Source organism: Vigna angularis, chromosome 2 (assembly GCF_016808095.1).
Source record: "Vigna angularis cultivar LongXiaoDou No.4 chromosome 2, ASM1680809v1, whole genome shotgun sequence".
NCBI classification, from domain to species: Eukaryota; Viridiplantae; Streptophyta; class Magnoliopsida; order Fabales; family Fabaceae; genus Vigna; species Vigna angularis.
In genome coordinates, this window is record NC_068971.1 from 9,324,789 (window position 1) to 9,337,568 (window position 12,780).

Sequence of the window (12,780 nt, forward strand, 5' to 3'; positions counted from 1 at the left end):
GTCAGATGGACGTACAAATTTGCGGAGGATGTCATCCACATTGAGTTCCTTCTCTGCCCACATAGGAAGTCGAATGACAGGTTTTGGTGTCTCCTTAACAAGGTCAATTGTAGGAGGACAAACTTCAGCTGGAAAAACCTTGATTATAGAGCGTTGCGTAATATTGAGGTAGTGGTTTTGCCTAAATGCAGTGAAGGGGTGGACCTAAATGTACAAACCAAATTTGTAAGAAGAAGAACACTTAAATACCAAAAAAATAATTATGGTAGTTAAGTACAAATTTGATGGCTTACAAGATTGAGTAGCATAACGGAACCAACTCCGATATTGTCTGCAATTTCAGGATCTTCAAGAACTTTCTTGTGCAAGGAAGCCTTCATCGTGGCAGTTGGGTCCTTCAGAAGTTGGTATAATAAGTTAGTAATGTACCATAAAATGTTATGTTGTTCAATAAAAGAAATATTACCTTAAGAGTCAACTGCATATCTCCCAACCCATTTGGCTTGCACTCTTTCAATATGCAAACAACAAATGGAAGGACCTCAGCTGATTTTGCCTCTTGGAGGGAGTTAACGTTCTCGAATTTTCCATCCTTTACGAGACCTATGATAAAAATATATGAAAACAAATTACAAGTAGTAAACGTAATAATGTTGTTGGAAGCGTGTATGAGATTCACTGTATCGTGGTGTTCAATAAACATCTGTGCCCATTTCCAAGCATTGGAGTTGAAATCTCGTTCATAGGTTGCGTCAGCAACATCACGAGCAAATTCTTGTGTCAATTTCGGTTGTTCTGTTCCCGTTCTATTCATGAAAGCTGCTTGGATGTTACCTGCAGGACCAGGAATAAGCGTTGCGGAAGCATCGCATTTTTCAAAAACGATTCAAGGACATCATCATCATAAACAAGGTCTTCCCATGCATCCATGATTATGCAGAAATTTCCTGTCCACATTAAAATTCTAGGTTAACGACGATACATCAGTAGGATGATTAAAGAAGTAACTCATAACTGAAACAATGGTAAACGGGTTACAGATACTGTCACCTGATTCAAGCGTACACAATTGGTTTCTCCCCGAAATTTAAATACAAGTACGTGGATAATCACATTACATGAAATCAATGTAACAAAAAAAAATTAATATTATATCTATTTCCATAAAGTTAACTTGTTAAAATCAAGTTACATTAATTGTGGGGAGATAGTCTGATTTGATGGGTAGCCTTTAAAAGTGAAAAGCATTGATTGAGGGTTAGGAGAGAGAAACTTTATGCTGACAACCATCAATGCATGCTTTCACAGGATAAGCAAATACGTGCTTGACAAGGCAAAAAGATGACATTTGGCGGGACTACACAGCTGCTTCAACAACCAACGTTAACATTTACTTCCATTAACCAAGCACTTGCAGACAACTTACCCGGGTGTTGATTAAAGAGAAGGGCCACAACGAAGTTCGGAGGTTTGGTGAGAAGCACATAAGGTTCATTTATGGTGGACGTAAAGGTAGAAGATGAGGTTGGTTAGGACCACTGACCTTCATTAAAGGGCACACGATTTTCCACCAGGGTACGTTTCAATTACTTCTTCGAAAAGATTTTATTTTCATTATTTTTGTAGTTGCCAGTGGTCATAGTGGTAAGTGTGATGAGTCAATATCATTTGCTTTATCTCTAAAGGTGGGTTTAATGTCAACACACACAATGGATGGAGATCAAGGGAATGACTATAATGACAATGTTGATGAGCCTAATGAAAGTTTAATGGAGATGGACCCAACAGTGCATATGTGTTTTGACTCAATGGTTGAAGCTAAAAATTTTTACACAAACTACGCCATTAGACGTGGGTTTGCCGTGCGGACTAGAACTTCTAAAAAAGATAAAGACAACAACGTCTACTACCTCAGAATAGTTTGTTCAAGGGAGGGAAAATATGTGTCTTCCGTCAAACCAGTGGTAAAAACACTTCCAAGTCAAATTAACCAATGTCCTGCTGGGATAACCATTGCAAAGAAGGAGGACAAGTGGTTTATAAGGACCGTTGTTCTGGACCACAACCATGATCTTTGTCCAAATAACTTCAAACTATTTGCAGCCAATAGAAAGTTAAGCATGCATGCAAAACACACGTTGGAGGTCAACCACGATGCTGGAGTTAGGTTAAATAAGAGTTTCCTTAGCATTGTCAATGATGCAGGGGGCTATGAAAACATGGACTTCGTGGAGCGGGACGCTCAAAACTACATTGGCCAACACAGAAGATCTTTATGTAAGGATGGTGATGGTCAGGCACTCCTACGACACTTTTCGTCAATGAAAGATAGAAATAACGAGTTCTTCTATGACATTGCACTGGATGAAGGGAATAAAATCTGTAGTGTGTTTTGGGCTGATGCAAGAAGTCGTGCTGCATGTGAAGAATTTGGTGACGTTGTTTCCTTTGACACCACTTACTTAACAAATAAGTACGACATTCCATTTGCGCCTTTTGTTGGAGTTAACGATTATGGACACTCCATTTTACTTGGTTGTGGATTGCTGTCTTCGGAAGACACTGTCTCATTTGTCTGATTGTTCTAATGTTGGCTAAGATGCATGCGTAATAAGAGTCCTGAAGGTATTATTACTGACCAATGCAGCGTAATGGCCAACGCTATTGAACAAGTGTTTCCTCATACGAGGCACAGGTGGTGTTTATGGCATATCCTTAAGAAGTTGCCTGAAAAATTGCACGGGTATAGAAATAATCCCGTTATCAAAACCGAACTACATGTGCTTATATATGATTGTGTTTGTCCAACAGAATTTGAAAATGGTTGGAAGGAACTACTTACCAAACATGGATTGGAGAAAAATGAATGGCTATGTAATTTGTACGAAGAAGACATAAATGGGTTCCGTGTTACTTGAAAAAAGATTTTTGGGCAGGCATGTCTACAACTCAGAGAAGTGAGGGAATGAATGCCTTTTTTGATGGATTTATCAATTCTACAACAACACTTCAACAATTTGTGGTCCAATACGACAATGCACTTAGGGTAAAGGCCCAGAAGGAAATAGAAGCCGACTTCTCCTCCATGAACACCACTATTGCATGTGATTCTCAGTCACCAATTGAGAGACAATTTCAAGTGGAATACACACATGCAAAGTTTGAGGAGGTCCAAACTGAATTCCGTTCAAGGATGAATTGTTTCATCAAAGACACCTTAAAGGAGGACTTGTGGAACACTTACACTGTAAAAGAGGAACGAATGTGGGAGGGTAATCGTGTACCAGATAAATTTTACAAAGTTCAATTTGATTCCATCACACAGACAACCACTTGCTCTTGCCAACTCTTTGAGTTTAGAGGAATTATATGTCGTCATTCCCTCTTGGTATTTGGTCAAGAAGATGTTTACAGTGTTCCCTCACAATACATTTTGAGGTGCTGGAGCAAAAACATTTGAAGAAGACACACACTAATAACAGCATCGTATAATAATTCCACAAATGAACCACGCATGCAAAGATACAAACTGTTGTGCAAACGTGTTTATGAAATTGCTGAAGTTGCATGTGAGTTTGAGGAAGCTAGTACTGAATTGGAAAAAGAACTTAATTGTTTGGGTACAAAATTTGGGTTCAGTTCTTCCATGACAAATAACATCATCAGTGATGCAGGCCAACTAAGATACGATATTGGTGCATGCACGTCAATACCACTTAGTCCAGTTGGAACATCTGATGTCCTTGTACACAGTCCTGCAACTGTTAAGCGAAAAGGACGTCCACGCACAAATAGGTTGAAGTCCACTGTTGAGAAAAAAACCAAAAGAAGAAAGTCAAGTTCATTCACAAACACTTCAACACCACCCACCGAACAATGCGTGAGTCATTATTTACGGTCAAAATATTTATTAAATACTTTTTTGTCTATCAATTATGTTTAACTTAGTATTTGTGTTGTTTCAGGGCGAAAGACCAAGTAATGTTGTTGAATGTGATCACCGTGAACAATTTGAAGCCGACACTATCCAACTATCACAAGATACCGAAATGGGTCATTTTGGATTTTTGTCGTTGTTGTCAGCTGTACATAACAATTTTGATAACAACATCAACTGATATATACAACTTCTTTGCTGCTTTTTTTGTTACTTTTTTCTGTTTTTGTAAGTTAAAATGGTCATCCATGAAATCCCTTTAATGAATGTTTGAAATGCATATGACCACACCAGAATTTCTTATTGTAATCGATTACGAGGATGTGGTAATCGATTACTGTGTTCAGTTAATTAAACAAAATTATCCCACTGCATAACGTGTATAACTTGCAATCCTGTACATAACCGCCTAAAACACGTCCTTCCTCAAAATCGTTTTGAAAAGCTCACTTCTCTCAGTGCAAAACCCTAAACGAAATACAATGGGTGATCGTGGAACGAAGAAACAAAAGGCATCTTCTTCCGTTGGTGGACGTCGCCGCCGCCGGAGTCCAACCCCATCATCATCGTCATCCCCTCCAACGCCTACCAATGATCTCTTCTCGTCGGATGAGCAACAGGAGAAATATGTCCAACATTTTGTAAATCGGGAAATTTTGGAAAGTATCTAGAGGATGAATACTTTCAAGGAAAAAATTTTCAATTCTATGACATATTACACGAAGCTGGGCTGACTGAATTTGTGTGTTTAAGAAGACATTACCACCCACAATTAGTCAGAGTGTTCTACAGCAACATGTCAATATCGGATACTGGGGTTATTCGAAGCGAGGTTAAAGGTGTAAAAATTAGGGTGAGCCCTAATCTTTTTCAACAACTCACTAATCTCCCATCTGATGGTGTTTGTTACGAAGGAAAACTTGTAGATGAGTGGAAAGAACAATACGATTCTGTGACTGCAAGGCAACTAGTGTGTAGAGATGATGTAGTCATACAATCTAGAATACTAGCGGGGCAAATGAAGGTTCAACCCAGGATACTTCATTACGTTCTCACTAGAGTATTAATTCCTCGTGCAACCAATATTGGTCAGGCATCCAAAGAGGATATTATGCTGCTATGGGCATTTTTCAATTCCATTCACATTAACTGGGGACATCTTATTAGATATAAGATGAAAAGAGCATTAAGGGAGAACGCAAAGTTGCCATATCCACATTTGATAACCATCTTCATGGAACACTTTGAAGTGCCTACTGAAAGTGATCCCATTTCAGAACTGAAGTTGAAGCAAAAAATTGGTAGTGAAGTTGTAGCATCATTTGGTTATATGCAAAATGATGAAGGAGAATGGGTTCCAAAGGCAACGCCCCCCATCCCCCCTTACAAGAAGGTCAACATGAACAAGGACAAGATGATGAACAAGGCAGTTCATCTACAACACTAAATAATGTCATCAACCGCATAGAACAACTTCAAACCTTTGTTGGTACAAGATTTGATGCCTTTGAAACTTGATTTGATGCCCTTGAAACAAGATTTGGAAACATGGACATGGTCATCACTACAAGGTTTGATGCGTTGCAATCGCGCGTTGGGAACATTGAACAACAACTGCAACACTTGCAAAGTGCTTTTGGAAACAATCCTCAGACTTAAAATTGGTTGTTTAGGCTTTATTTTCTGCATTTTAAAGAACTATGTACCACAGTTCCTGCTTTGATCATTTCAAGTCTTTAATTTAATGAAGTTGTTTACTATCAAAATGGTTCCTCAATTCTCGACATTTATTATGTAATGTTCAATTTATGATACACTTAATAGCATGGCAGTTGTGAGTAAAACACCAATACCACTAACCAATACCACTTAATAACACTGCAATTGTCTGTAAAACTAAAAGTCACTTTTTTTGACAATGGTCACCCCTGTTCACCTGACTAGCTACCTCTGTTAGACTTTCTGTACAAAATCCAGTTTTCTCTCGGGTAATCGTTTACCAGGATGCTGTAAACGATTACCAGACCCTTTTTTGAACACCCTCAGTCATCCCTTGCACAGCTTGCACCTCCAACTGATGAGGGGTCACTCCACACTCCTTGGCCTCACATCACATCACCCCCACTCAAATTGTCATTCAAATGAACTAGTTTTGACACTGGTCACCCATGTTACCCAGAATGACCACTCAAACACCAACATCTTACAAACAAGCCTGCAACTTAAGAGACACAAAAATTGACCACATTCTGAAATCCACAAACCCACAACTCATAATAACAATGGTATTGAATAAATAAAATATGAGACCAATTCAATCCAAAACTCAAATTTTGTATCACTGAACTAAATCGGATACATTAAACATTGTTTTCTAATCTATTTACAATGATTACAATTATCATTACTTTCCAAATAACATTTTCCATCAACTAAATACAATGATCACTCATTTTTTATTCTAAGCACTACGGTTCCGGTGTATGGAGTCCTAAATGCTCTTCCCTTGTAACGCCTTCGTGATCCAACCCTAACATACGTCTTCAAAGGTTGTTCATTTCCGTCAATGTCAGTAGGGGATACAAAACCAGTGTTCACGGATGGTTCTGTACGAGGCACACTTTGTCCAACGTCATCTTTATTTTGCCTTCTTGCCTTCTCTTCAGCCAATTGTGCCTCCAAACTTGCAACCCTCCTTTTAAGTTCTTCAATTAGAAATTCTTGTTCGTCTAAGGCACGCATAAAAGTTTCTCTGTGAATTCTTTTTTGTTTCTTCTTTCCTCTTGGTTTAGCATCCTTTCTTTTAGGTGTTGGTCTGTATTCCTCCTTATCCTTGGTTGAAGGACCACCATAAACATCGTCAACAACTTGAAATTTAACAACACATTACAGATTACACAACTTTTGTCAATATATGAAAACATAACAAAACTTCCGATAACAAACAACGTACCAAACCTGTCTCCATACACCGTTTTACGAACTTGTCTCCAACACTTATATTCATCCAATGCAACATTCGCAGAAATTTATCAATAGGACCTTTTGGTGGAACAAAGAGCTCAAAAAACCATACCTAAGACAAATAAATCATCTTAACTTCTAAGAAACTAAATTCAAAAAACAATTTAAGTAATTACATCAAATACTATTAATTACCTGCAGCATGTAAACACAACCATCGACGTAAACGTTTGAAATACCTTTGCCTTTCTTCAAGCCTTCTGAAGCTTTGCACAAACTACGTAACAGAAAACGATAAATTACACTACCCCAACAATAACTACCCAAACTACTTAAGTTGTCAACAATATTAAACATTACGGGTAACACTTTCCCGCTACGTTTTGGAAATAAAATCTCACTTATCCCTACCAGGAGGTAAAGGGTACAAAAATGAGAACAAGGTATCTTTTTCTTGTATTTTCGCATTAGAATTTTGTATATCGAATTCAATTCCTTTGTTCCTTTGCCTATGTATTTCACACATTCAGTATTGCCCATTTCTTCCTTTAAGTTAATATTTGCACCATCTGTACTCAATCCCAACCCTAAATAAATATCATTTTCATTTATATTCAAAACTTTATTCCCAACTAAAAAACCACTACTACAGTCGTCCCACTTACCCAATAACTCACTCAATATATTTCTACCTAGTTTAACATTCACATTGACATCTAAAAACCACGCAAATGGAGTCCTCGCAATCAATGACCGATGCTCGTCTGTCAAACGTTCGTTCAAAGTACATATATACTTTGTCGAAAAAGAGTGATGAACACTCAACTGCATAAACCAAAATAAAATCATCAAAACAACGAAACCCAATAACCCAAGAACCACAACACAAGGATACGAACCCCAAACCTTAACCCAAACCAAATAAGCATGCTACGAGATGGAATGGAAAACCACTCAAACCTTAACCCAAACCGAATAACCAACCTACGAGATGGAATGGAAAACCACTTACCTTCATCGTCGGACAATGGTCACCGGACCTTGCCATTCCGCACGATAACAGGAGACGAAAATGGACGGAGACAACACCACGCACACAGAACAAAGTGAAGCGGCACGAAACGCGACCTTCGACCTTTCAAGAGAAGGGACCTTCGTTTCCAATGGAACAGAAAAAGGGCTATTTTCGGATTTTCACTAAAAATAAGGGTTATGGACTTCCGTTTCGTAGGTTTTAAAAAAATATTATTTTTAAAACAAACCAATAAAACAACGACACATGGCGTTGTCAAAACAGTGTTAAAAATACGTTGTTGGAATATCGGGGTCCTAAAATCTATATATAATCTTTTAGCATAAGCTTTTTCAAGGATTAAATCGTATATGTAAGTGGTTTCTTCTTGTATGCGTATATTACATACGGCTGTTAAAAAAATAATAAAAGAAATTAAAAAATTCAACCCTAAGTAAAATTGGAAAGTTCCCGAGCCATTCCCACAGCTTTCCCTCCTCTAAGCTTTCCCTCTCACCTCTTTCTCTCTCGATCACAAATCACCATCATCGAGCCATTCTTCACTGCCTCTTCCCTGTTTATCTCTGCATTGACAAGCTTCAGTCCAACCTGCATGCCTGTCCATTTTCGCCAAGATGCCCAACGAAACAAGTTCGTCTAAATGACAAACCCCTTTCGGTGGTCGAACACAAATTAGGGTACTCCCATCCCTAGGGTTTACCTCTCGTATTCCAAATCACCCTCTTCCACCCCTAAATCCAAACCGTTAAAGACAAAAGGAATAGAATCATTTGTTGATCTTCGGAGAGAGAGAGCCACACCTCGACGCAATGACCGGGAAGGCGAAACCCAAGGAGATCGCGGCGAAGATCGATGCCGCCACTACCAACAGCGGCGACGGTAAAGCGGGGACCGGTCTGGTGTGGAGAAAGGCGAACACTTGAAATACGAGTGCCCGCTCTGTAAAGTCACGGTGCCTGACGTGAAATTGATGCAGATGCATCACGAGGCGCGTCACCCTAAGATCCCCTCTGAGGAGGACAAGGTCGTCAACCTTCACGCCATGATCGCCAGCGAATCGTCGAAGCCGCGTCCAAGCATTCGCGGAAGCCACAAGAAATGCTTAGATTTTGGAAACGAGATACTCTTTGCATTTTTAACTTAGTCATATTTTTGGGAAGACTTAAGCTCTAACCATGTCATCTTCAAAGGACCACTAACCAGGTAGTAAATGTTGTATTTTCTCTTTGTTAATATTTCTTGTTCCACTTTTCAATATTTTTATTTGGTATATTATTGCTTCATAGTTAGTGGAAGGGATGACTTTACCCTTGATGATGGCAAGTTTACATGAATCTCAACCACTGTCTTGGCTTTTGAATAATGATAATCATCAATTATTGTTACCAAATGACTTTTGAATAATTTTATTGATACAAGAATTGGATAAGATAACATTTGTTGTCGTGTTATAGTTTGAGAGCATTGGTTATGGTTATTGCTTGTGTTTATGTTATGATTTATTGTGAGTGATTTTGAACTGACTTTGTGAGTTAATTTGGGAGAAGAATGTTTTGCATGTGGGGACTAGAAGTGGCATTCTTGCTATATGGTCAGCTCAAGCAGGCGTGAGGAAGGTGTATGTAGTGGAAGCGACGAAGATGTCAGAACATGCCCGTGCACTAGTCAAAGTGAATAATCTCCAGAATGTAGTTTAGGCCATCCAGGGATCAATGGAGGATGTTACCTTGCTTGAGAAAGGTTAGAATTAATGAGATCTGTTTAGTTTGTTTGATATAACTTTTTTTTTTCTGGTTCTTGTGTACATTAATGATTTCAAAACTGACATTTACTCTGTTTCCTGTTTTTAAGGATTTGTGGTGGAAGAAAACATGTATAAAAAGACTATCCCTAGATGGCATGTATACTCTATAAAAGGGAAAGCCATTGGTTTGTTCATGGCATTTTTATTGACTCTGGGATTAGTGTGGAACCTGTCGAAAATAGCTACTACTTTTTTTTTCATATATATATATATATATATATATATATATATATATATATATATATATATATATAAAACTAGATTTAAACACTTTTGGTATACACTACGAGACTTTAAAATTACATTTCTTATACATGGAAGATAAATAACAAAAATGTACTTTATTAAAGTGGAACTTTTATGTTTGATATAAAAAATATAGACTTGGGCTGAAAGAAAAATTAAGATAGAGTTAGACACTCATATAAAAACATTAAAAGTTAGCTAAGCTTATTTTACTGTGAGACAATATTGTAAATTACGAAATTAAGATGAAAGACAATATTGTAAATGTTGAGATGTCTGAATAATTTTTCATTTTCTAGCTTCAATGTAATAATTTTTCACTTTCTAGCATTATTAGTAAGAAGAAATAATTGTTTGATAACTTATTACTCTTTATATTGATAATCAGTGGAATATATAGCTTTGTTTTTTTTTTTCACTTACATTGTCTAGAACATGAGTTTTTGTTCAATGTTAGGTGCTTGCATTAAAGTATTTGCATTCCCTGCATGGGTTGAAATAGACACGTGGAAAGCTTGGTCTTGGTGCAAAGATGGTATTGCTTGAGGAGAAATAGGTCCAGGGACTAAATAGGAAGTTGAAGTACGGGCTTGCTCTGTACATGCGGTGGAGAAAATGTAAGAGCTAATAAGTAAAAGTCAGGAAGACAGGTTAGTCTTTTCTTACCAGAATATCTTCCCCTCATGGCCATTTTCCAATGCATGTAGAGTTGGATTTCTTCTAAGGTTATTTACCAGACCCATAAAAAATCTACCAAAACATATTTGATAGAATAATAGCATTAGTCTTGATTATAAATTATGGATTTATCTTTAATTTTGGATGGTTCATTGTGCTTAAACATTTATTGGTTTGTGATATATAGATTTTAAGTTATTTATCTTGTATTTATAATGACCATCCCACTATTTACTATCGTGGTGTTTTTGGATCAGTTGCTTTGCTACTATTTGTGACTTATTACTATAACACAAAATAGATTCAAATAAATTATTTTGTTTGTGTGCAAGTGCACGTACTAAAACAAACCATAAATCTAAACTATTGGTTCCTTGCAATGTGTTACATGAAATCTTTTGAGATTGATCATGTATTGTTTATATGTAAGTTTTGAAAGACTTTTAATTTAATGCATGAATTTAAACATGCAGGTTATTAAGGAAACAATTGATTCCAATATTACAATAGAATACAAGTGATGATATACATATGAGGAAGCCAGATATTGGCAAAGCGAAGGAACTGCTGATTTAGGAACACAAAATCTCACTTAGTGATGAAATTGGATTCTGAATAAAGATGAAGGTAAAGGGATGAAATTTTCCTTTAGGAAGGAGATTTATTCTAATCTTCCATTTCAGGCTATGAAGGAAGTTAATTAGCTTTTAGAAATGTTACCTTTAGAAGTTTAATTGTATATTGATTTACAACATGAAAATCAAAGTTAATTAGCTTTTAAAAATGTTACCTTTAGCATTTTAATTGTAATTGATTTACAATGTGAAAATCAACTAAGATACACGTGATTGTTAATTTATTTAGATGTTCATACTTAACTTCATCCATGTTTGTACACAGTTTAATATTATTCAAACTAAAAAAATATTCAATTGTGTATGTTTATTATGTTGTATTTTTAAGTAATTTATGATTGATTTATGTATTTCATTAGTTGTAAAAGCAATTTGATGGTTGTATTTATCTCTAGTCAGATATATAAAACTCCTAAAAGCAATTTGGTGGTTGTATTTATCTTTAGTCAGATATATAAAACTCCTAAAAGCAATTTGGTGGTGTAACCTAGGATTACCTAATTTTTTTTTATAAAATTGTAAAGTTATATACGGATATTACATACGGATTTATCTGTATGTAATTATATAAAAACGTTATATACAGATATTATATACGGATTTATTCGTATATAATTTATATACGAATTTATCCGTATATAATATATATACGGATTTATCCGTATATAATATATATACGGATTTATCCGTATATAATATATATACGGATTTATCCGTATATAATCTAGTTATGATAGTTTTATATACAGATTTTTGTTCGTATATAAGTCGTATATAATCAAGTGTATAAACAGATTTTGGTGGTATGTAATTCAATTTTTTTTGTAGTGAGGAGCAAGTTGTTTTCTCATTCTAAGGAAAATGTGACATAAATCTTACACAAGAGGCTCAGACATCATCATCGTATATGTTGGGTGCAAAAAGTTTCTCTTATTTTGCAACAATGGCTACAACATTGGTTTTGAACCTTTTCAATGTGGTTGTGGTTTGCTATGGAGGCAAAACAATTTCTTTCATCAGGAAGGTCGATAGGGCTGAGGACATGCCGCTTATTTGCTGTCCTATTTAGCTACAATGCTGCTCAACAGGTTCATATAACAATAAGTGACCATGTGGGCCATGATTGTATCATGGGTGACCATGGACGAACCAGGAAATAGTTTAGTACGTTATTGGAATGAGACATATGAGAAGGACCTTCACAATTCAGGGTACTATGAATCATGGGTGCTAATAAAGTAAACACTGAAGCTGTCACGAAGGATTATGTTAGAATTCACAATACAGGATTAAGAGACTTTTTATTGAAGCCAAATTGACCTTTCATGGACTTTTGCAGTTCCTAAAGAAAAGAGGAGTGTTAAGAAAATGTTTTAAGAATATTTTATTTTTAATTTTAAATAAGTCAAAGTTTGTTCCTTAATTTTAGGATTTAGTAAATTTTTTAATTATGGATTGGAGTAGTGGACTAAAATTAGGATAA

The 12,780-nt window shown here is 36.3% G+C and overlaps 2 protein-coding genes and 1 pseudogene across 2 annotated transcripts; all 3 read left to right on the top strand.

Moving 5' to 3' along the window:
- Positions 1 to 1,709: 1,709 nt before the first annotated feature.
- Positions 1,710 to 2,579, top strand: LOC108327241 (protein FAR1-RELATED SEQUENCE 5-like). Its single transcript, XM_017560964.2, has one exon. It carries the CDS (start codon positions 1,710 to 1,712, stop codon positions 2,577 to 2,579), a length of 870 nt encoding a protein of 289 aa, XP_017416453.2.
- A 359-nt stretch (positions 2,580 to 2,938) lies between these two features.
- LOC108327242 (protein FAR-RED IMPAIRED RESPONSE 1-like) lies at positions 2,939 to 4,118 on the top strand. Its single transcript, XM_017560965.1, has 3 exons — positions 2,939 to 3,438; positions 3,523 to 3,880; positions 3,966 to 4,118. The coding sequence occupies exons 1-3, from the start codon at positions 2,939 to 2,941 to the stop codon at positions 4,116 to 4,118; spliced, it is 1,011 nt and encodes a 336-aa protein (XP_017416454.1).
- Positions 4,119 to 8,306: 4,188 nt separating this feature from the next.
- Positions 8,307 to 12,720, top strand: LOC108326935 (protein METHYLENE BLUE SENSITIVITY 1-like; annotated as a pseudogene).
- Positions 12,721 to 12,780: the final 60 nt, after the last annotated feature.